General features: G+C 37.0%; 1 protein-coding gene across 7 annotated transcripts in view; it reads right to left on the bottom strand.

The window, feature by feature from the left end:
• LOC137239886 (uncharacterized) overlaps window positions 1–26,601 on the bottom strand; it is a 194,941-nt gene that overhangs the window by 6,335 nt on the left and 162,005 nt on the right. The window contains exon 1 of one of the 7 annotated variants that reach the window (XM_067765660.1): window positions 2,054–2,288. The exons of the other annotated variants lie outside the window; for them this stretch is intronic. Coding sequence (XP_067621761.1) covers window positions 2,054–2,081 — 28 coding nt within the window. The 5' untranslated portion in view covers window positions 2,082–2,288. Of the gene's footprint in view, window positions 1–2,053; window positions 2,289–26,601 lie in introns of those variants that run through there. 7 annotated transcript variants of the gene reach the window in all.

Raw genomic sequence — 26,601 nt, forward strand, 5'->3', positions numbered from 1 at the left:
GTTTTCGTTGCATAACGGGTGGGATGAGAACGTCCCTGCAGATGTACTTAGCGGGATTACTTCCCTTCGCTGTTCTAATAGAAAGGGGTACACATTCTCTGCGAATGCGTCACTCTGGCAAGGCAATGACTCTCCGATCTAGGTGGCGTGACCTTAAACCCTTTTTGATATGGAGTAGAAGAGGTACTTAAATAGATTAAAAGCCTCCACATGCAGTAATAGAGTGAAAGTTAAAGCGCAGTACATCTAAATAAAGTTCGCAGTGCATCGAGGCATAATAATAATAATAAATTATAATCATTTTAAATTGTTTATGAGTGAGTAAGTACCCTGCAAAACACAATTATCAATGGCTAAAAAAAAAAAAAAACAATTAATAGTTGACTATTTTGCGAAATTCCAGAAAGTAACTAACTTCTAGTTAACTACAATAATTCTGCTATTAACTAATTGGAAAATCTGGCAAGGTTGCCGTGGCAACGATTGTAACTGTGGAATAATACAAAGAATCGGCATAAGTTTGTCTGTATGCACTTTCCATGTCTTTTGTTGCTTGCCACGACAGTATCTATGTTGTTCTTGTTGTAGCGATAAAGACACTCCCTGAAAGTTTTTGGGAGTTTTATAGATGTTGATGGTACTTTGCCTGATATACGGTGCCGGTACATTCCGGTTACAAGCACCATTAAGCTACTAGTGCGACGATATCAGGAACGATTTAATATAACCACATTGAACCTTTTAGGCCATGCCGTCGAACCCCAGTTCCATGAGGTATAACGGTTGTATCTGGGAACTAGTCTCAACATTGCCAGAAATCAAACGGATAATAACTTTTGCTAACAAGTTGTACTTTGGACTGAGTTGGCACCACAGTCGCTCATCATACCTGATATATAAGTCAATATAGTGGGCGGTGTCGAGAGAAGATGAGATGGCTCTTAGAGTGTTAGAGAAAATTTCTGTGGAAGATTTATGTGCGTGATGCCGACGAAGGAGGTATAATGATGAGCTTTACTCAGTAATGGACATAAAGCAATGAATAAAAGTCCAGAGGCTTCGGTGGTTAGGACGTATTTGAAGCAGAGGGAAGGGAAGACTTCATTGAATTGGAAGAGGCATACGTAGGAAGACATAATTTCTCTTGGTGCCCCAAATTGGCGTCAAAGAGTTTTGATTTTTTCAAAGTTTATAAGAAAACATTTATAAAAAAAGCAAATCTGAGGTCAATTCCTATTCTGTATAGTGATCAAATAAACATTTTTTCAAATATATGGGTTAACGAGAGCCCTGCCGAGAAGTCAAGTAGTCCTTAAATGCGAATGAATTCAATTAAGAAAATTCCCTTAATTAACAAACCAAAATTTATCTCGAAATTATTCTAAAAGCAATCCCGAACCAATTATGAAATTGTTTCTAAATTAGTCTAGAAATGATCCCGAAGTGATCCTGTAACTGCCCTGAAGTTGTTCTCAATCGATCCCGAAATAGTCTCCAAATGATTCTGAAGTGATCCTGTAACTCTCTCGAGCAAATAGTCTTGAAATGAAACTGAAGTTTTATATAAATGATACCTAAAATAATCCGGATACGATCCAAAACTTTTTCCGAATTTGTTCAGGAATATACTATACAATTAAAATCAACAACCATATTCCGGCTCTGAGTGACTGACAATTGTTATAATAACACAAAATTATTACAATTGTCAGCCCCCGTGCGCCAAAATATGAGGTTAAATTAACTGAACGATAAAACTTGACAGCTGAGTATAAAATGTTCAATTCCATCCAAACTTAGCCTTACTGACATGTATTTAGTATAAGCTAAAAATGTATATTCTTGAATTGCCACAAAGCCCGATTTTTGGAGATATATTAAATCCGTCTAGGTGCAGGAACAATGCAAGAAAAATATACTAAATTTCACAGTTACGTAGAAATGCATAATTTTTCCTAACGTACCTTAATGGACATAAAAAAGCGTTATAGAAGTTTTATCTTAGAAAGCACTTAGATAGGTACAATACATACAATTAGATTACGTTTCATACCTTCAAAATGATATTCATGCACCTGCATTTTACCGTATTGTTTTTTTTTTTTCAGGTTACCAAAAGATTTCAAAAAAATATAGTCGTTTTTTTGACACAACTAAGAAACTCATAGGTTCTTCTGGCTCTATGTAGGAAAGTTCGTGTATATACGCACTTTTTAAATCTCTTGGGACTGTTTGTCCGTTGTTTATCAAATCTTAACTAACTGCAAACAAGAGTCTGATTAAAACTAATCAAGTCTAAAGTTATCAAAATAAGAGCGCCATATCAGTCGAAAATCAACAACGCAAACCAAGTTTGTTTACAATGAGAGGATGCAGAAACTCGTTCGAGTACGTATTTATTAATATTAGAGATGTAACGGAAGTTAGTTTATCGGGACCGGACTCCGAACATAGAAATTGTTGATGTCAGAACCGGAATCGAAATCAGAAGTGTGAGCAGGGAAGAAGGTATGCATATGTAGTTTAAAGAGGTTGCCCAATGAAATATACAAATAAAATATAAAAGCGATATGATTTATTTTGTATTTAAGTCTGTGTTTCAATCAGTGCTGTGTGTTTCTGTCAATAGGAAAATCTAGTGAAAAAAACAGCTGAAAAAAAAAATTCGCAACTGACAAACCAAACACAACACTACATAGGCTCTATATGATTTTCCATTTAACGTTTCTACTAATCGACTTTAGTTTTACATATATCCGATTTCAATCAACTGAAACCGAAATCGGAAGTATATATCAATCAAAAATTCCGACGCATCGAAATCGGAATAGAAACTATGCTACAGCCCTAATTAATACACAATACTATGTGTAGTTCTCAGACATTTTCAGCTATGTACCTCTATCCACGGTTGCCACACTAAATTTTTTTCAGGGCAAAAATTCGTTAAGAAAAAACACCAGCACTTCGATCAAAAAAAAAAAACAAATATTTTTTAAATTCACTTGGATGATCACGCTTGCTGGACTTAACTTTATCTTAAAAATACATAGCTTTATGATATTCGACTATTTACATATATATCTAAGGTAAATAATAATTTGTTCAGTAGATGCTGCACCCTTGGTACCTATATTGGCATAATTAATTAAAATTTTAACCATAAATCGAACAAGTGGCAACCTTTAAAAAACATCCTAAGAAAAGATACCAAAGTAAGGGAGCTTACAATATGGCGTATTACCTATACAGAAATTTGTATCCCTCTACAGATATGCCACTACAGATATGCCACTCTGAAGACTCTACCTTTGATATTCATAGTGGCATATCTCATTTATTTTTGTTTTTGATTTCAAATATGTTGCAGAATTATTAAAACAACATCGAAATAAGACAGAGGACAGACGGACATGGCTAACTCAACTTAGACCGTTATCCCGATCATTTCGATATACTTATTTGTGGCTCTATCTCTTCTCCTTTAACGACTTGCAATTTTGAGATTAGTGTCAAACTTAATATACCATTTCATTTCCATGGAATTTATACAAATCAGAACAGGTGGCAATCTTCTAATCCAAAGGATTCCAGTTGTTAGATATAGCAACGGGTATATAAAAAAATAAACATAACGTTAGGTGGAAATCCTATTTACAAATATTTTTGTTGAAATCTGACCTACATAATTTTATTTTAAACAAATTTGAAATTGATGGTTTTGGTGGGTTGATTATAAGTGAACCCAATATCATTAATTTGGGTTTAGCCGTTTTCTTGAGAACAATGGATATACAAATACTGATATCAAGAAATGTCGAAAAAAAATTGGACCAGCTTAAGTCGCAAAAACATGCGCAATCCTTGAAAAAGCATTGAGATGTAGTTAAAACCCACAATATTAGTTATTAACCTAGGTAAAACCCATATATCGTTCTAATGAAACGCAACCTCATATATTAATGCCTCGAGCTAGATAGTCACCGATAAGGTGCTATATGTGTTGTTTGTCACCGTCTTTACAGCTAACGCTGCATCCTCGAACGATCCTTTTTCAGCCATATTAGGCTTGCTTTGCAATGCTGTTTTTGATGAGTCTATTATCCGATTAATAGTTTGCATGGGATGTCTAGTATTCGAATGAGTTCCTAGTCGAGAAGAATTTGCTAGTGCATGCTTGGTGCAGTTTCTTCTCGTTTTGATGATGGTTGACTGTTCAACCACGAAGATGTGCGATTGTCTGATTTCTCGAAGACTAAGTTCTGAGCGCTGGCAACAAACGCATATGTGCCGCTCCGCGAGAAAATGCCCCAACCTGAATGTAGGTAATTTTAAACGGTGAGCAGGTATAGTGGGTCGTGTGCGCTAGACGCCTGATCACCTGTTTTTACAAATTTCTAAAACAAACTTTCATTTGTAATAAATCGATACAAAAATGAACTTAAATATAGGAACTGGGGCAAGTGGATGGAACAAAAAGTAAAATTTTTGGTTCGACCAAAGTGGCAACCTTGCATAAAACGCAGGTACCATTTATAACTAAAGTATAAAATGATAAGATGCGATCGCCAATAAATATGACTGCTAGAAATATTTGAGTTGAAGATGATAATTAAAAATTAATGGGCTATACATTTCTTTAGTAGGTAACTCGCTGAAAATATGAAGTGCACACATGCGAACATATGTACTTATGTATGTAAGCATGAATCTACATTAGGGTGGCCACAAGAAATCAATTTTACATTTTCCGCTGGGGCACACCCATAAAATATGCCAATAGATTAGAAAATGATACATAAAAAGTTTCAGGCCAATCCGATAATGTTAACACGTGCCTCATTGAGGTAAAAGTTAGGAAAAACAGCAATTTTTCAGAACAAAATTTTTGTGTTTCGTCAGTAAAAGTGAAACCATTTATGCCAGGGACTTGACTCGTACACCATTCGATAGGTAGTTGTATTTGTATTGATTTTGATCTGAATAATATTTTTATAGGACGGTTATTTTTAGCAGTATTTAGCCTTAATCAGATCAGGTCATAGTGGATATCTTTAATTTTGAATTTCCATGCAAACGTCTATGGACATTACAATATTCAATAGTATAGGAGTCAAGTTCCTGGCATAAATGGTTTCACTTTTATTGACGAAACACTAACATTTTTTCTGGAAAATCGCTGTGTTTCCTAACTTTGACCTCAATGAGGCACGTGTTAACATTATCGGATTGGCCTGAAACTTTGCAATAATCATTTTCTGATCTATTGGCATATTTTAGGAGGGTGCCCCGAAAGATAAAACAAAAATTTAAATTCACCATATACTTTGTAACCACCCTAATCTACATACTATGGTTACAAATTACTAAATTTTTAACCATTTAAACAATTGTCGATGAAATATAATGCAGGCCGACAGGGATTTCAAGCGGTTGATAAGCGCTAGGCTTTATAGCTTCCGCAGCCCGATTGTCAACTTCACCTACGCGAGGCGAATCCTGGTACAAATATAATGTATCATTCATATATTTAACAGGCGACGCTCTGGCGACCATAAGTTCCCCATGGAACTACGGGGATGGGGCGGGATGGCCTAGACGGTTCAATGTGGTCATATTAATCGTTCCCGAGATGGTCGGGCTAGTACCTTAATGGTGCTTTGTTACCGGAACGTACCGGATCTATATCCAGAAAATGATCATCAACATCGATAACACTCCCCAAAACCTTCGGGAAGTGACTTTATATACAACAAGAGTATTTCTGCCATGAAAAGCTTCTTAGTGAAAGCCGCCTTGCAGATGCCGTTCGGAATCGGCGTAAAACATGTAAGTGCCGTCCAGCCAATTTGTAGCACAAATTAAAGGGCGTACGACGCAAATTGGAAAGTCGTTCGGCCTTATATCCCTTCCCTGCCTTGCATCCAAACTGGAAAGTAGTTATGAGTTCCTGAGTATTCATTTTACTTTTGATGCTTAAAACTGACTCAGTTCAAACAAATCCAAAACTGGTAAAAGGTTGAAAGTCGGTTAGTAACTACAAAAGTTACAGTCATATTAGTCTGCAAAGGTGAAGTTAACATTTCTTAGTCGTGGTGATGCTATTTTAAATTTTTTCCAAGTTTTGTTTTCATTAAAATTTTAATAACTCGGTCAGTTTTTAGCAAATATTTATTTTAAACACCAAAATTGACGAAACCAAAAAAAAAAAAAAAATAAAACAAATTTTGTTTTCATTGGCAAAATTTTCACAGTTGTGATATGTTTTCGTAGTTGATACATATATCGTTGGAAAGGTCTTAGTCAGTTCTTCTACGATCCTGAAAATCGTGCTATAGCCTACGAAGTTATGAGATCGCATGAGTCAAAAGGTATGAAAAGCCGGTTTTTTTGGCCATAACCACGGTATTGGGTAGTACGGGGAAGATCTTGTATAAAAACATTCTAAGATCTTCGAGATTTACTAGAAAATTTGTATGACTACCCGCGTATTTTTACTTTTTTCTTTTTTATAACACTGTGCTTTGCTTGTATGATTGTGTGCAATTAAAAAGTATTAATTTCGAAAATTTCAACTCTTCGTTCTGTTAGCTTACTTAAGTCGCTTTACTCCTTACCTTATTTGCTGTTAAAAAAATATCATGTATAGGAGAAAATCCCACGTACGTTTTGGCATCCCATGAAACTAAATAGTCGACATATAATAATATGATTTGATATTTTTTCCTTTAAATGAAAGCCTTAAAAATTTTAAATAAAACAGTTTAGATTAAATTTGGATTTTTATTTTGTTCACATGATTTTAGCGCAAAATGCATGACATTCGTGAATTTGTGAGGCAATTCACTTTCCTGCTTCTTTAATAAATTTTACAAGTTTGAACTAATATAAACCCAAACAAAGAAAGTCTAAATTATAATAAATAAAAATGGGCAAGGCAAATGAGTTTTCACTGAAAAGGTTTTCATGGCAGATGGCAGAGGGGCGATCCCGCTTAGAAAAACTTTCTTCTAATTGAGAAAACGATTTTCTAAATATTCGATGTTGCTTTGACCGAGGCTTGAACCTAGGATTTTCGGTGTGCTAGGCGGAGCACGGCGGCCGAATCCAAATTAAATTTTCTCAGCAACAGTTCAAATTGATATCATCGGCCTAAACACCCGCGCTGTTAGTTCTGCTTACTCCAAGCTGGAAAAAGAAGCGGTAAAGATGGGTTTGATGGTGAATGAGGGCAAAACGAAGTACCTGCTGTCATCGAGCAAAGAGTCAGCGCATATGCGCCTTGGCAATCACGCTACTGTTGGCAGCCATAATTTCGAAATAGTAAAAGACTTCGTTTATTTGGGAACCAGCATCAACACTAGCAACAACATCAGCACTGAAATCCAGCGAAGAATCAATCTTGCCAATAAATGCTACTTTGGACTAGGTAGGCAATTGAAAAGTAAAGTCCTCTCTCGGCGAACGAAAATCATACTCTACAAGTCACTTATCGTACCCGTCCTGCTATATGGGGCAGAAGCATGGACCATGACAACAGCAGATGAAGCGGCTTTGGGAGTGTTCGAGAGAAAAGTTCTTCGAAAGATTTATGGACCTCTACGCGTTGGCGATGGCGAGTACCGAAGAAGATTTAATGATGAGCTGTACGAGCTATACGCAGACATCAACATAGTCCAGCGAATTAAAACGCAGCGGCTGCGCTGGCTAGGCCATGTTATGCGAATGAAAGATGATGCTCCGGCCAAGAAAGTGTTCCTATCGGAACCCGCCTATGGAAGCAGAGGTAGAGGGCGGCCCCCACTCCGTTGGAAGGACCAGGTGGAAAACGATTTAAACTCCCTTAAAAAAAAAATAAATGTAAGGCGCGATAACCTCCGAAGAGATCTAAGGCCGAGCTTCTCTTCCAATTTGCGTCGTGCTCCTCTTGATTTTTCCCTACAAATTGGCCGGACGGGACCTACATGTTTTATGCCGACTCCGAACGGCATCTGCAAGGCAGATGAGTTTTCACTGAGAGCTTTTCATGGCAGAAATACAATCGGAGCGCTTGCCAGACACTGCCGAGTGGCGACCCCGCTTAGAAAAATTTTCTTCTAATTGAAAAATCTTATTTCTAAAATTTTGATGTTGCTTTGCCCGGGAGTTGAACCCAGGGCATACGGTGTGATAGGCGGAGCACGCTACCATCACACCACGGTGGCCGCCAGGTGTGACCAATTGGCGCCGGTTGGCGGAGCGAAGGAGCGACTGGCGCGCCTTGTTGGACGGCCATAACCGTTTAGACGGTTAAGCGCCAATTAAGTAAGTAAGTAAGTTCAAATTGAAGCAACCTATACTTGGAAATTTCAAATACTTGGAAATTTCAAATTGGTCGATATTAAAAAACTGCAACAAAAGATGTTTGAAAAATATAATTTTTCGGCCTTTTGTCGTTTTTATACTTAGCGTACTTTGAACACAGTATATTAACTTTGGTAACATAACGATTGATCGTAAAGGCTTGGTTTTCTCGAAAGCGGTGCCGCTATATAGCAGTCGTTACATAGCGGTAGAGTATGTTGCAGTGTAAAAGTAATTACATATGTGGAAACTAAGAAGACGGTGAAGTTCACCGTAACGTAATATAGCGACAGGGCATTAAATATTACGGCCATGAAGACAGTAGAAACTCGTTCATCACCGTTTTTTGCCACCGCTATTATCAACGCGGTGAACTTTTTGTCATTTAATTGAAATCTATATGTATAAAAATTAGTGCACATTTTTGGTGTTACTTTATAACTTGAGACCGGTTCCACCACATTTAACCAAATTTCTACGGTACATTTGGGCTACCATGTAGATGGTTTCTATGAAGTTTGATTGAATTTGGTAGAGCGGTTCATGAGATATATCACACCAAGCTACGGCTACGTTTCATACCAATAGATGGTGCTTATTTGCAGGTTTTCCTTCCTGACGCTATAACTCCAGAGCGCACGAACTGATTTCCACGGTTTTGCATTCGTTGGAAAGGTCTTGGGATCCGTGAGGTTTATAGCAAAGAAAATTCAGGATCGACGCAGAGGTTCTCGAGATATAGGCCAAAACGTGGACCCGGGTACCCCTAGAATGTGTTTATTGGATATGGATATCAAATGAAAGCTGTTGATGAGTGCTTTAGTAGAGGGCAATTTTCATACCCCTGGGTGACTAGGGTCTCGAGGTATATGCCAAAACGTGGACCTGGGTACCCCAGAATGTGTTTATAGAATATGGATATCAAATGAAAGCTGTTGACGAGTGCTTTAGTAGAGGGTAATTTTCATACCCTCGGTGACTAGGGTCTCGAGATATAGGCCAAAATGTGGACCCGGGTACCCCTGGAATGTGTTTATAGAATATGGATAACAAATGGAAGCTGTTGATGAGTGCTTTAGTAGAGGGTAATTTTCATACCCCTGGGTGACTAGAGTCTCGAGATATAGGCCAAAACGTGGACCCGGGTACCCCTACAATGTGTTTTTAGACTATGGATATCAAATGAAAGCTGTTGATGAGTGCTTTAGTAGAGGGTAATTTACATACCCCTGGGTAACCAGGGTCTCGAGATATAGGCCAAAACGTGGACCCGGGTAGCCCTAGAATGCGTTTATTGGATATGGATATCAAATGAAAGCTGTTGATGAGTGCTTTAATAGAGGGTAATTTTCATACCCCTGGGTGACTAGGGTCTCGAGATATAGGCCAAAACGTGGACCCGGGTACCACTGGAATGTGTTTATAGAATATGGATATCAAATGAAAGCTGTTTATGAGTGCTTTAGTAGAGGATAATTTTCATACCCCTGGGTGACTAGGGTCTCGAGATATAGGCCAAAACGTGGACCCGGGTACCCCTAGAATGTGTTTATTGGATATGGATATCAAATGAAAGCTGTTGATGAGTGCTTTAGTAGAGGGTAATTTTCATACCCCTGGGTGACTAGGGTCTCGAGGTATATGCCAAAACGTTGCTCTGGATACCCCAGAATGTGTTTATGGAATATGGATAACAAATGAAAGCTGTTGATGAGTGCTTTAGTAAAAGGTTATTTTCATTACCCTGGGTGACTAGGGTCTCGAAATATAGGCCAAAACGTGGGCCCGTGAACGCCTAGATAGTGTTTTTACATTATGGGTATCAAATTGAAGCTGTTGAGGAGTGCTTTAGTACAGGGTCGTCTTCATACCTATTGGTGACTAGGGTCTCGAGATATAGGCCAAAACGTGGATCAGGGTAACACTAGCATGTGTTTTTACATTATGGATATCAAATTGAAGCTGTTGATGTGTGCTTTAGTACAGAGCAAGTTTTACACCGCTGGGTAACTAGGGTCTCGAGATATAGGCCAAAACATGGGCCCGGATACCCCTAGAATGTGTGTGTATTATGGATATCAAATGAAAGCTGGTAATGAGTATTTTAAAAGGGGTGGGCCTTAGTTCTATAGGTGGACGCCTTTTCGAGATATCGCCATAAAGGTGGACCAGGAGTGACTCTAGAATTTGTTTGTACGATATGGGTGTCAAATGAAAGGTGTTAATGAGTATTTTAAAAGGGAGTGGGCCTTAGTTCTATGGGTGGACGCCTTTTCGAGATATCAAATGAAAGGTGTTAATGAGTATTTTAAAAGGGAGTGGGCCTTAGTTCTATGGGTGGACGCCTTTTCGAGATAGCACAATAAAGGTGGACCAGGGGTGAGTCTAGAATTTGTTTGTACGATACGGGTATCAAATGAAAGATGTTAATTAGTATTTTAAAAGGGAGTGGCCCTAGTTCTATAGGTGGATGCCTTTTCGAGATATCGCCATAAAGGTGGACCAGGGGTGACTCTAGAATTTGTACGATATGGGTATCAAATGAAAGGTGTTGATGAGTATTTTAAAAGAGGGTGGGCCTTAGTTCTATAGGTGGACGACTTTTCTAGATGTCGTTATAAAGGTGGACCAGGGTTGACTCTATAATGTGTTTGTACGATATGGGTATCAAATTAAAGGTATTAATGAGGGTTTTAAAAGGGAGTGGTGGTAGTTGTATATGTGCAGGCGTTTTCGAGATATCGACCAAAATGTGGACCAGGGTGACCCAGAACATCATCTGTCGGGTACCGCTAATTTATTTCTATATGTAATACCACGAACAGTATTCCTGCCATGATTCCAAGGGCTTTTGATTTCGCCCTGCAGAACTTTTTCATTCTTATACTTAATATGGTAGGTGTCACACCCATTTTACAAAGTTTTTTTCTAAAGTTATATTTTGCGCCAATAAACCAATCCAATTACCATGTTTCATCCCTTTTTTCCTATTTGGTATAGAATTATGGCATTTTTCGTAATTTTCGATATCGAAAAAACGGACATGGTCATAGCCGGATTTCGGCCATTTTTTATACTAATACAAAGTGAGCTCAGATAAGTACGTGAACTGAGTTTAGTAAAGATATATCGATTTTTGCTCAAGTTATCGTGTTAACGGCCGAGCGGAAGGACAGACGGTCGACTGTGTATAAAAACTGGGCCCGGCTTCAACCGAGTTCGCCCTTTTTCACAGAAAACAGTTACTGTCTTAGAATCTAAGCTCCTACCACATTTCACAAGGATTGTTAAATTCTTGTTCGACTTATGGCATTAAAAGTATCCTAGACAAATTAAGTGGAAAAGGGCGGAGCCACTCCCATTAGGAAATTTTCTTTAATTTTTGTATTTTGTTGCACCATATCATTACTGGAGTTGAATGTTGACATAATTTACTTATACACTGTAAAGATATTAATTTTTTTGTTAAAATTTGACTTAAACAAATTTTTTTTTAAAGTGGGCGTGGTCGTTCTCCGATTTTGCTAATTTTTATTAAGCATATATATATTAATAGGAGTAACTTTCCTGCCAAATTTCATCATATCTGATATCTTCAACGACTGCCAAATTACAGCTTGCAAAACTTTAAAATTACCTTCTTTTAAAAGTGGGCGGTGCCACGCCCATTGTCCAAAATTTTACTAATTTTCTATTCTGCGTCATAAGTTCAACTCACCTACCAAGTTTCATCGCTTTGTCCGTCTTTGGTAATGAATTATCGCACTTTTTGTGTTTTTCGATATCGAAAAAGAGAGCGGGGTTATAGTCCGATTTCGTTTATTTTAAATGGCGACCTGAGATGAGTGCCCAGGAACCTACGTACCAAATTTCATCAAGATACCTCAAAATTTAGTCCAGTTATCGTGTTAACGGACGGACGGACATCGCTCAATCAAATTTTTTTCGATACTGATGATTTTGATATATGGAAGTCTATATCTATCTCGATGCCTTTATACCTGTACAACCAACCGTTATCCAATCAAAGTTATTATACTTTGTGAGCTCTGCTCAACTGAGTATAAAGTGAGATTTCCCGATATTTTTGGTCACAGAAAACAAGAATAAAATAACAACTTGACCACAACTTAGCCCACTATGATGTCAATTGGCAGACTATTTTTTTGAAACAGTTACAATTTCTATTTGCTTTAGCATTTTTACCGTTTTTTCATAGGGCTGTCTGGACCTATGGTGTACGGTTAAGGTATAAGTTTCTTAAATTCGTAATAAAGTCGAAACTTACAAATAATTTTTTAACTTTTTTATTTCATAATTATAGCTAATATGTGCGTTGAGGATATTGTAAGATCTCAGGTGCGTAGCTTTTAAATTTCTATGTGAAAAATGCAGTGAAAATTCGTGTAAGTCTGGCCAGACCTATATGTACCCATAAGGGTTAAATCATTTGCCAATAGTGTTTTTCAATCATTTTCGTAAACGACGGACGCATTGCATTATTTAAAAATTTTTAAATTTTTGCTTAACTGGCTGCTCATATTTTATCTAATAACTAGATTTTAGAAATTAAAATCAATATTTTTTGTTATTGATATTAGAGAAAAATTGTAAGTTTACAAACGGCGATGGTTACTAGGACATGTTTCTGAATTTCACTTTTCGGGAGCTGAGCATTGAACTCGAATATCCAACATTCATATCAGTGCAAAGGCAGATGCCTTTAGCTGCTGAGCCATATGAATATCCCTTTGTTCGCTGTACAATTGGTCTCTAAGAGTTGCCTTTTTTGTTTCGATTCCTTTTAATCACCATGTAGGCACATACACTCTGTATGTAGTTTACTCCTAATAGTGTGGACATGATTTTTAGGCGCGCTTTTGAAAGCTTAGTAACATTCGTTCGGATTTATACAGTACTTGTTTTTTAATACTTCCGCTGTTACTATTATATCAATATGATCATATGTATTTAATTAGCGAGCTTTGCTCATATTGCTTTATACAATGGTTTTTGTTATTGATATTAGAGAAAAATTGTAAGTTTACAAACGGCGATGGTTACTAGGACATGTTTCTGAATTTCACTTCTTCATTAGCTAGCTTTTCGGGAGCTGCGCATTGAACTCGAATATCCAACATTCATATCAGTGCAAAGGCAGATGCTTTTAGCTGCTGAGCCATATGAATGTCCCGTTGTTCGCTGTACAATTGGTCTGTAAGAGTTGCCTATTTTGTTTCGATTCCTTTTAATCACCATGTAGGCACATACACTCTGTATGTAGTTTACTCCTAATAGTGTGGACATGATTTTTAGGCGCGCTTTTGAAAGCTTAGTAACATTTGTTCGGATTTTTACAGTATTTGTTTTTTAATACTTCCGCTGTTACTTTATATCAATATGATCATATGTATTTGATTAGCGAGCTTTGCTCATATTGCTTTATACAATCGTTTTTGTTATTGATATTAGAGAAAAATTGTAAGTTTACAAACGGCGATGGTTACTAGGACATGTTTCTGAATTTCACTTCTTCATCAGCTAGCTTTTCGGGAGCTGAGAATTGAACTCGAATCTCCAACATTCATATCAGTGCAAAGGCAGATGCCTTTAGCTGCTGAGCCATATGAATGTCCCGTTGTTCGCTGTACAATTGGCCTCTAATACTGTTTTCACACAGACGGCTTATTGAATAATAAAGGCAGTTTTCTACATTAAGACGCTTATTGAGCTCAATGTTCCCTACAAAATTCGAATCTATTATTATTTCATTAGTAGCTAATCGAATGCCTAATGAAGTCAAAAGCACAATGCAACTCTGTTGGCAGCGTTCCGCTTCTTAGTTTCTGTGTGAAAACAATATAAGAGTTGCCTTTTTTGTTTCTATTCCTTTTAATCACCATGTAGGCACATACACTCTGTATGTAGTTTATTCCTAATACTAGGTTCAAACACACACCAAATTGGCAATTTATACTATTTGGGCAATTTATTACGCAATTTGTCATATAATAAATTGTAATAATAAATTGCCAATTTAAAAAAAATTGCGTAATAAATTGTTTCAAACTGCAAATGCAACATTGTAAAGTGTGTTTATTGAGTATACTTAAACGTCAGTTACGCATGGCTGAACTATATGGTTGGCTCATCTAATCAGCTGATTTTATGTCTTTCATTTCACTGGAGTACGGATTTCAAAAGAAGATGGCAAAATCAAAATGAAACCAAAACATTGAACACATTTTCTTACAACACACAAAAATTTCAAAGTTTTATGTTTTCATTCCATTTCATTCGCCTAATAATGTGCGTGTTCATTTTGACAGTCTGAACAAAGGTATGTTCTTGCTGTAGAGATGAGCCAACCAGCTATCAAATTACTATTGTGTAAGCTAAATCGAGTTGTATGAACAGCACTCAATTCAAATCGAAATTTCCTCAATTTATTTTTCTGTTTGAACATAGTATAATAGTGTGGACATGATTTTTAGGCGCTTTTGAAAGCTTACAGTATTTGTTTTTTAATACTTCCGCTGTTACTATTATATCAATATGATCATATGTATTTATTTAGCGAGCTTTGCTCATATTGCTTTATACAATGGTTTTTGTTATTGATATTAGAGAAAAAATCAATATGTAGTCTGAGTTTCTGTATACACATTAAAAGAAAAGCTGATTTGAAACACAAATGGGTGATTCACGGTATTTCAATTTAATCACGGCGAGCAAAAAACTAACCTTTCTTCCTTGGCCATTCGCGACAGCCCTTCTCCCTGTCGACTATTATTTGACAGGTAGGTATGGCAATGGAGGAATAGAAAGATTTTACACTTCTATGAATTCCCAATGGTACACACTCTTCATTCATTTCCTCGCCAGATCAAATATGAAATCGTTGGCATGACGCCGCTGGTTTTTCAACTCAACAACATCAAACGCATGTTGCGTTCGTAGTATGAGTGCAAACATTTTCACAGTTTAAATCAGTGGTCACCAGAATGAAAACTGTGGCCGTGTGAGTAAAACTAAAATCATCTTATTGGTAGTGGTTTAAATATTGATCAAAAATCAATGAGGTAAGACGTATGCACGCATGTTGGTTAAATTCGTAAATATATGCGCAAACAAACAATAGCCTCATCCGATGTTTCTACTCTGCTTGTTCCATAGTACAGGTTTACAAGTATGATATGTATGAGAAGGAAACAATTCCTTGCTCTTTCTAATACACTGCCGTTTGACACAATTCGGTCAGTGTCAAACTATTGTGGAACTCAGTGGAACTTGCGTGGAACATGATTTTGACACTGAACGAAGTGTCAAAAATACAGGGGTTGCTGTCGTGGAAAGCGACACAGGGAAACAAAAAACGGACCGGAATATCAGATATGGGTTGATGTGATGGTACATTTTTTTGAACGAATTTAGTATTAAAATGTAGTGCACCTATATTGCTCCGAAAGAAAATTATACAAAAGTCTTGAATTGGGGTATCTGAGGACGCGTAGTTATCCCAGCATTAAGAATACAAACACGGGTGCTAAGTTTTTCTACCCGTTCAAAAGTTCTCCACGAAAAACAGTTTGAAACCGAGGTCGACTGCAATAACCCGTCCAAAAATGTGGAAAGAGAAATGAAAAGACGCGTTTTGTCCTGTTATCAATAGTCCAAAGCGAAAAAGTATTCGAATTATTGGCAGCGATGCAAAAACGCGTCTATTAATACCTCCCCCGACTGTTTCGGTCGTGTTTAAGCAATCGTCCCGGTAATAAAGTATCACAATTTGTTGATTAAAATTGTCGAAAAAATATGTATTTTAAAGAGAGATGTAATTAAGTGCTCGTTTGAAAGTAAATAAGGATATTTCTATATAATTTTACAATAAAAATTTTACGCAGTTTTCGATAGCAGCTACTACACTTTTTTTTGGTCCTAAGAAGTACAACAGTGCCAAATAGCATCCACAAAGAAAAACCAACAAAAACAAGCATTTTATCAGGTGAGCGTGGCTGTGTATGTGCGTGCTGCTACATATCCTACTTGTAGACCTGTACTATGGCTTGTTCAGCGACAACTAAAGGCCCGAACACATAAGAATAACCTATTTTAAAATCCCCATACAAACACAAGCAGTCAACTCATCTGTCAGCGCATGATAGGTTATTTTGTGTTCGGGCCTTAAAGACGAAAGAGAATAAAGGACGCGGCACAGAGCCATTTTTCATTAGATGCGTTTAACACAATCTTATGCATTGCAATAATATGGCCACAATCAACCAAGATGTTGCGTTTGTAAATATGAAGGAACTTCAGACTTGGCAAATGAACTTTATTTCGCCTTGCCCATTCACATACAAAATTTCGCGAAGCACTGGTATAAACATTCTCCCCAACAACAAAAATACTTCCTAATATATTTTGTGTCGTATTCATTTGTTATATTGCATTTTTTTTTTTGCGAAAATTGTTAGAAAATTTACTAACGGGTGGGATTTAATTTCACTTGCAAATTGTGACAGCACCCTTAGCCAAAGCAAATGTTAAATTCTTCTTCGTATGCTTTGCTTGTAACAAAATTTGGGAGTTGGTTATTTTTCCATGTCAGATGGCGCCAGTGTTCCTCAATCTACCGTTCTCCATAAAAATACGTGCAATCTATTCATAATGTATAAGATTGGGTAGAACGCATCTCGGCTTTAATAATGCGTGTGAAGTGGCTCCAATAATTATTTCACTAGCTGAGGACCGCTGGTTTAAATACGAGTTTGGCATTAGTAGTGGTGCCATTTTTTTAAATATTATTTAGGCGCTTTATTTAACTTTTTTGCAAACTTTTAAATGGCCTGCACATTTCCTTGAGAAGGCCTTTCGATACATATGTATATAGCTGTTTATACCTTAGAATTATAGTTTGTTAAACATTTGTAGCGAAATTTTTAACTTGCCTATTTATGTATATACTATACTACATATAATTACAACTCCACAAAAATAACCCTGAAAAATTGTTGGATTACGTATTCCATTTTCTTCATGTTGGAGTACTCTAACAATACTCCTTTGCAATGCGTTTGCGGACCACCATCATCCGTTCTTTGCTCGTTTTTAACGACCGTTATCATGACACGATGACGATCGAACAGAGTTGCCGAAAGTAAAATATTGCATACAAATAACTGATAATAAAATATTACTATGTCAACTCTCATAAAATGCAACCGCGCACTGGTTTTATGTATACATACTATAGTATAGAGAAATATTAGTTTCTTTATTCACGCGAATGCTAAATAACATAAGAATATTCGTAGTATAAAATATGAAAGTTATATTGCCCCTCTTCATTTAATTTCATTTTAAATTAAATTTACTCCGATAATTCTTTCCGACACAATTCCTCTTTAGTACTTTGTCATATGGTCCTCTGTTGGTGCTCCATTGAGTACTACAGTGAAAGTACTTTGAAAGTACTCTCACGTATGTACTCTATGGAATACTCACAAACAAAGTGAGAGTGGGATCACCTACTCCTCTCCTAGGACATCGCAATGTTAATTGGAGCACATTTTTTGTATGAATACAGATTAGTTTTGGAACACTCCTATACTCCTAAAGGAGTATGCCTTACACTATTTATAGACTACTCGCGTTTTTTGAAGGGAATTTGCTGGATTTCTGCTCGCAAAGTTAATTGCGAATGGGTTATGAAGAAAAATGACGAAGTTCGGTGACGATCCGTTGACTGTTGTAATAGGCTTCTTAATGGTTAGTAATACAGCTTTACTTTTAGTATGGGAACGAATTTTGTGAATTCCGATTTTTATTTTTATGCACCTTCTGTTAACGTTTGAATCGCTAACTGGCTTTATTTAGATTACTTTGGGAGTAGTACTTTACAATTATACTTCACAATTATACTTCACAACCAATAGCGCGTTTAAATCAAATCTGATTACTGATTACTCACCTTGCGCTGCTTTTATACTCTCCGTTGCTTCGTTCGCATATTTCTCCTAAGGTCTAGGTGTTTCACTTTCTAGAACTTTTGTATCTCCTGCTTGGTTACCATTCATATGCGAGTGTATGTGTGAGTAAATACTTCGGCTGATGATTACATGTGTTTGTGAGTATCTCTTGGTTGCCTTGTATGTATGTGTGTAAATTATGATTGATTTTTTCATGTACAAAAGAGTTATTGTTGTTGTGCCTTTATTTACTAACAACATAGTGATGCTAAAATTCGCCACAGTATATTGAAAATTCGTAAAATTAAACCCAAACGAGCAATGTCGTATGACATGATTACAGTGATCTTAGTAAAATTACTTAAATGGTTTTTTGTAATTAGTGTATTACCGCCTATTTATTAAATAAGCCCTGGCCTGACTCCAACTCTTGCTGGATGTCGATATCCTTATGCACTGTTGTTGACATCTAACGCTCAGCGATATTACTGAGAGTCACTAAGGCTAATATCGCAATGGTGATTGGATCGTTGACGGAACATTCCCTTATGGGAATCTATGTGGTGTGACACTGAGTTATCTGAAAAACCATTACTGTGTTCGTTGCAGGGAGGACGACGAGGTGATGTCATCCAATCACTTTCAACTTAACTGCGAAGTTATTGCAAAATCCTTTAACAGGCAGTTGTGAAAACGGTCCTAAGTATTTTTACGTTATATATATTTTCAAATTGTATCTTTGCTCGAAAGTTAGAACCAGTACGAGAATCTAAACTCCGGTGTAACCAGACATATAGTCGATTTTCTGATTTTTTATAAGTCATACCAAAGAGCTGAACTTCGTAAGCAGGAACTTATGCGTATTTATTTTCAAATTGAATCGATAGGCTTTAAAAGTGATTCAAGAAAATGAGACCTTTTTAAAATTTAGCGAATATAGTAACATTTGAAGACATAATCGCCAGATGGCGATATCGTTTGGTATAGGCAAAAATAAAAGCTTGTGAAGAAAAGCTTTAGAATGACTGTTATACACGCGTACTAAAGAAGTGTGGCTAGTTTCTTTACATATTTGTCTTCACAGCTGTTCACAATCAACTGCTACTTAATAAAAAGTATGCAAATAAAACTTTTTAACACCTTTATAACAGCTTTACCTGTATGACTGTAGTAGATATAGAATAAGAAAATATAACAATGTAGGTACAATGTGTATGTATGTAGTACATACCTATTAGCTATCCCTTTACCTAGATAAGTAACGACCCTTTTTTTCTGGGATCAGGGACTGACTGGGACAAGGAGAGGGACTGTGTGTAGGACTTTTGGGCTGGGACTGGGAGACTCGGAATAAGGGATGGAGAAGAATAGGAACATGAGAGAAGAGAAAAGTGTGACGGAAAAAGGGATTGAGAAAGAGATAGAGTTAGACGAAGAAAGAGCGGAAATGAAGTGACGGAGAGAGGGAGAGAGAGAAAGAGAAAGGCAGAGGGAGGAGTGAATAAAAGGACAAGAAAAGAGAGTAAGAGGTAAAAACCTCTTAAAACTTATACAGATGGACGAAAGTTAGGGCAGAAGAACGTCTGCTAAATCTGATAGTGTATATATATATAAAGATATGCAATTTAAAGACCCAAACTAACGATTTTTGAACTAGAGAGAATCTAGTTACTATCGAACTAGTACTTATTGGGTACTTTCGGTGTGGTTCTGAACCTTAAATTATTATAACTGGTTACTGACTTCCCTAAAGGGTGCGTAGTCATTTTCTGAAATTTGAAGCCTTTAGTTGGTGAAATGAGATAGAAATGGTGCTTGTAAGATATATGTCCTATATGTACGAAAGAACTCTACGACAATACGTGTCATATATGAAAGCATCTGGTGAAATTTAAAGCATATATCTTATAAATTGAGGAAGATACCTATGTAATTGGAAACCGAAATATACTCGCTCACTGAAATTCATCAAGATACCTCAAACATTGAAGCTGCGATAAAATAGACAGACGGACAAACGGACATGGCTTAGTCAAACCAGATTGTCAACCTGATCAATTCGGTATGCTTATTGGTGGGTCTATCTCTGCTACTTTAAGAACTTACAACTTTCAGATCCGTTACAAACTTAATATACCATTTCATTTCCGTGATCGACAATCAACCGAAATGCCAAATAGTTACCAAACAAAAACATTACTAACCAAATAGCTGTTATTTAAACAGTTTGATCTTATTATAAATCAAACATTTAAGCACAAGTTTGCGATAAAACAGACAGACGGACAAACGGACATGGCTTAGTCAAACCAGATTGTCAACCTGATCAATTCGGTATGCTTATTGGTGGGTCTATCTGTGCTACTTTAAGAACTTACAATTTTCAGATCCGTTACAAACTTAATATACCATTTCATTTTCGTGATCGACAATCAACCGAAATGCCAAATAGTTACCAAACAAAAACATTACTAACCAAATAGCTGTTATTTAAACAGTTTGATCTTATTATAAATAGTGACATGCTTACTTATAGACTATGGGGAGCGGCAGGCCTAAACAATAGAATAAATAAACAATCCGGTTTGGTTAAGTGAATTAAAACTTGGTCCCTTTGCAGACCTTTGGAACGACTGGTTCAGCCTTAGGTGGTTCTGAAAAAGTCGCTGTCTTCTATTAGTTAATTTAAAAACATATGGCTCAGACTAAAGCGCTGTTATTACAAGTGATTGGCACCATTTTGGAGGTAGTCATTGAACCTGCAGCGTTCTGCCTAAATAAAGCTCGTACAGCTCATCATAAATCTTCTTACTCTCCTACTTTCGAAAAAGATTTCTATGAACATTTCCTGAATTTTGTTTTTTTTTTCAGTTAAATTTAGGCACACAACCTTAGCAGCACTACACTACAATACATGACAAAATATTCTCTGCATGCATTCTTAAAAATCGTAAAAAAGCGGCGCGACATGTAACGTCAGCGGCGCTATACTTATCAAAGACAGTCTAAAATAAAGATAAAGATGCGCAAATAATAAGCCTCACAAAACTTCAGCAGGTCACATTCACCACAGCAAAATGTGCTAACTATCCACTGTCTATATTTACTATTTAACAATTATTTGTTCATCTAGAAATATTTCCTGCTACAGGGAAAATTTGTGTACCAAATTTGATTACAATCCGTTAATTTTTATTCGATTCCCGAAACATTTTTTAAAATTTGAAGTGTTTCCTATTTATTGTTATACATACACTTGGGAAATGAAATACCATTGCTATAAAGCTCCTTTTTGCAAAGATATATCTTATTTTATTCGTCCACGACCCTTTTAAAAATCTGTTATATAAAAGTGGGCGTGGTCCTTAGCCGATTTAGTTAATTTTTCTTCAAATCATTCCTTATAGTAAAGGTAACCTCTCTGTCGAATTTTGTTACGATAGGTTTAACGATGTTTGATTAATAATATTTGTAAAATTGAATTTGCACAAGTGTTTTTTACCTTTATATTAAGTCGCTTTCATGTTTGTTCCTTCATTTCCATACAAATTTTTGATCCACGGAAAAGTCTTTTCCAGTAACTTCCCGTTGAGCCAGACACTTCATACTTACAACATAGTTCAGATCTGAGAGATATTACAATGCAAGTGAAAAAAAAAATCCGCTAGGTGGCGCACGGATCGAGATATACAGAAAATTAATTTTAAAAAGGAAATTTTGCGATCGACTTTTAACTAACTTATAGGTGATACAGAGACTTGAAACTTAGCACATAGTTTGCGAGACGATGGCACTACAATTCGTGGAAAACAAAATGCCGCCAGGTGGCAGACGAATCGATATAAACGAAAATCCCTAAAAAAACGCAGGGAATCTTGCAATCGATTTTTGAGTAACTTCCCGGTGAGCTGGAGATATGAAACTTGAACCATAATTCAGAACCCGGTGACAATGCAATGTTTTATCAAAAATTTCCGCTAGGTGCGGCATAGACCCAGATATTAGGAAAATTATTTTTAATTTGGGAATCCTTCAATCCATTTTTAACTAACTTCTCGGTTACCTAGAGACTTGTAACTTAGCACATAATTCGAGACCTGGTGACTATACAATTTTTAGAAAACAAAGTTCCGATAGGTGGCGTGCTAATTGAGATAACTACAAATAACTGAAAAACGAGGGGAATCTGGCGATCGATTTTTGAGTAACTTGCCGGTGAGCTAGAGACTTGAAACTTGGGCCGTGGGTCAGAACCTGGTGACAACGCAATATTTTATCAAAAAATTCCGCTAGGTGGCGCATGGATCGAGATATTAGGAAAATTAATTTTGATTTGGGAATCTTTCAATCCATTTTTAACTAACTTCCCGGTTACACATAGTTCGAGACATAGCACATAGTTCGAGACCCGCTGAAAATACAATTTATAGAAAACAAAGTTCCGCTAGGTGGCATGCTAATTGAGATAACTGCAAATCCCTGAAAAACGAGGGGAATCTTGCGATCGATTTTTGAGTAACTTGCCGGTGAGCTGGAGACTTGAAACTTGGGCCGTGGGTCAGAACCCGGTGACAACGCAACATTTGATCAAAAAATGCCGCTAGGTGGCGCATGGATCGAGATAGTAAGAAAACAAATTTTAATTTGGGAATATTTCAATCCATTTTTAACTAACTTCCCGGTTACCTACAGACTTGGCAATTAGTTAGAGGCCTGGTGACAATACAACTTATAGAAAACAAAATTCCGCTAGGTGGCGCGCTAGTCAAGATAACTGCAAATCCTTTAAAACGGGGGGAATCTTGCGATCGATTTTCGAGTAACTTCCCGATGAGCTGGAGACATGAAACTTGGGCCGTAAGTCAGAACCCGGTGACAATGCAATATTTTATCAAAAAAATTCCGCTAGATGGCGCATGGATGGAGATATTGAGAAAACTAGTTTTAAATTGGGAATCTTGCAATCGATTTTTAACTAACTTCCTGGATATCTAGAGACTTGAAACCTGAAATATTGTTTAAAACTCGGCGACAGTGCAATGTTTGATCAAAAAATTTGAGCTACGTAACGCACAAGGCGAACTATTTACAAGATTAGGTCATACCTTCATGGGTTACCTCCTGATTGTTGCACCTCGTTGAAAGCCCAACTCAATGCACGTCCTTGCATACTTTTACGCGTACGCGACTTTCACCACGATTCTTTTAGACTTTCAGGCGTATGCCAATTTCAGCACGATTTTCAGATGTACAAATTAAGTAGCTGACAAACGAGGTGGAATTCTGTTGTTTTCGCCAGTGTTGTCAGCGAAAATTCCACTAATTCTATTAAATCTTGCTATTTTGAACAAATAAATAAATATAAGAATTTTCACTTAGGAATTACTTAAATTACTAATAAAACTTGCAATTGCCTTTTTGTAGGCAGTACTAAAAAAATTAAAATAAAAAGATGATAAAAAAATGTTAAGGACTACCTTTATATAAATGGAACAAAAAATAGAAGGCAATTTTTCATTTAATACAGACATAGTCTTGTTAAATTTTGACTAAAAAACTTTAACAATAGCTCTTGTAAAAGAATTTTGGGATTTAAAATTATAAAGGTAGAATGCGTGTTTAAATTTTAAATAATCAATTAGTTAATCCCAAGTACATGGTTTGCCTTAAATTGAAAGATTGCGCTCCACTTTTATAGTTTTAAATCCCAAAATTCTTACAAGAGCTATTGTTTTTTAGTCCAAATTCAACAAGACTATGTCTGTATTAAAGCAAAAATTGCCTTCTATTTTTTGGTCCATTTATATAAAGGTAGTCTTAAAATTTTTTATCATCTTTTTATATTGTTATGAATACACTTGGGAAATGAAATACCATTGCTATAAAGTTCTTTTTTATTCGTCCACGACCCTTTTAAAAAATTTGTATATAAAAGTGGGCGTGGTCTTTACCCGATTTCGTTAATTTTTCTTCAAAGCATTCCTTATAGTAAAGGCCGAATTTTGTTACGATAGGTTTAATGATTTTTGATTTATGATTAATAATATTTGTAAAATTGATTTTATCTCAAGTGGGCGGTGCCGCACCCATTTCAATTTTTTTTTTCTTCCAAATTTCTATCAAGAGTCTCAATGCCAGTCCACACGTGGCGAGATGTTCAATTGAGTAGCAACTGTATTGCATTCGTTTAAAAGTGTCTCCGATTGGTTCATGATCAACTTCAAATCAGCTTATAAGGCATCTAGATGTCGCGGTGCCCCCCATAAATTCAGGAACACATTTTTTCAGAAAACATTAGTCAGAACCTTTTTCCAGAAAGACAAAATTCATAGGTCAAAATTTAGCAGTCAAATCTGAGAAGTCAAATTTCAGAAGTAAAATTTCCGAAGTCAAATTGCAAAGTTAAATTTTGAGAAGTGAAAATTCAGAACTCAAATTTCAGAAGGCAAAATTCAGAAGTCAAAATTCAGAAAGTAATCAGTCGACAGAAAAAACATTAAATGTTTCTCAAAATTCAGAAAATTTTATTTATTTGGAAGGAATTATGTATAAAAAAAGTATTAAAATCTAAAATTTTATATTGTGTGCAATAGCAAGTATGTAATTAACTCAGATATGCCGAGCGTATTACATGTAGTACACCTGTTATTTTCAAAATATTTCGTAAACAGTAATTTAAACTAAGTAACGAACCTGTCGCTGTGCTACTGTACAAAACAGGTATCATAGTTAGCTTTGAACAAGTAAGGAAGATTAAGTTCGGGTGTAACCGAACATTATATACTCAGTTGAGAGCTATGGCGGCAACATAAGGGAAAATAACCATGTAGGAAAATGAACCGAGGGTAACCCTGGAATGTGTTTGTATGACATGTGTATCAAATGAAAGGTATTAAAGAGTATTTTAAGAGGGAGTGGGCCATAGTTCTATAGGTGGACGCCATTTAGGGATATCGCCATAAAGGTGGATAAGGGTTGACTCTAGAATTTGTTTGTACGATATGGGTATCAAATGTTGCTGTTGTTGTTGTAGCAATGCTCGCCCCACCTAATAGCCGCGACCGATCACAAATTGTCATCAATATCCTCTAACGGGAGTCCAAGGAAACTTGCGGTTTCAACAGGGGTGGACCATAAGGAAAGGGGTGTTAGAGGCGTTGGTTCCACATTACAATTAAAGAGATGGTTGGTGTCATGTGGGGACACATTGCAAGCGGGGTATACATTTGGTATGTCGGGGTTGATTCTGGATAGGTAAGAGTTTAACCTGTTACAGTATCCAGAACGAAGTTGAGCAAGAGTGACACGCGTTTCCCTGGGGAGTATGCGTTCCTCTTCCGCGAGTTCTGGATATTTTTCTTCAAGTACTGGATTCACCGGGCAATTACCGACATAAAGGTCCGACGCCTGTCTATGGAGTTCACCAAGGACCTGCTTGTGTTTTTTCGCTTCATACGGCTGGGTTCTCAGGTGCCGTATTTCCTCAAAATGCTTACGGAGATGACTCCTTAGGCCCCTAAGCGGTGCTGGTTCGTCAATCAGATGTCTGTTGGGATGCCCAGGTTTCTGGTTATTCAACAGAAACTGTTTGGTCAGCATCTCATTTCTCTCCCTGATGGGGAGTGTTCTCGCCTCATTATGCAGATGGTGTTCTGGCGACATAAGAAGATAGCCCGTGGCGATTCTGAGAGCAGTATTTTGGCAGGCCTGTAGTTTCTTCCAGTGGGTGGTTTTTAGGCTTGGCGACCATATGGGTGACGCGTAGCACGTAATCGGCTGGCTAATTGCTTTGTATGTGGTCATGAGCGTTTCTTTATCTTTTCCCCAGGTACTGCCAGCAAGGGATTTGAGGATTCTGAATTCTCAGAACAATTGCGGTTGCATGCGCACCAAAATGTAGATCCTGATCAAACGTCACACCCAAGATTTTGGGGTGTAGGACAGTCGGTAGCGTAGTCCCATCGACGTGGATGTTCAATATGGTCGACATTTGGGGCGTCCATGTTGTAAATAAGGTCGCGGAAGATTTAGTCGGTGACAATGCCAGGTTTCGCGAGGCGAAAAAACTGGAGAGATCAGGGAGATAGCCGCTTATTTTATTGCATAGCTCATCGATCTCTGGGCCTGGGCCTGTGGCCATTATTGTGCAGTCATCGGCGTAGGAAACGATTGTGACTCCTTCCGGTGGTGAAGGTAGCTTAGATATGTAGAAATTAAACAAAAGTGGGGATAGGACACCACCCTGTGGCACCCCCTGTTTCTTTCTTCTCCTTGGTTTTGATGTTTC

The sequence above is a fragment of the Eurosta solidaginis genome, chromosome 2 (assembly GCF_040869045.1).
Source record: "Eurosta solidaginis isolate ZX-2024a chromosome 2, ASM4086904v1, whole genome shotgun sequence".
Taxonomy (NCBI): Eukaryota; Metazoa; Arthropoda; class Insecta; order Diptera; family Tephritidae; genus Eurosta; species Eurosta solidaginis.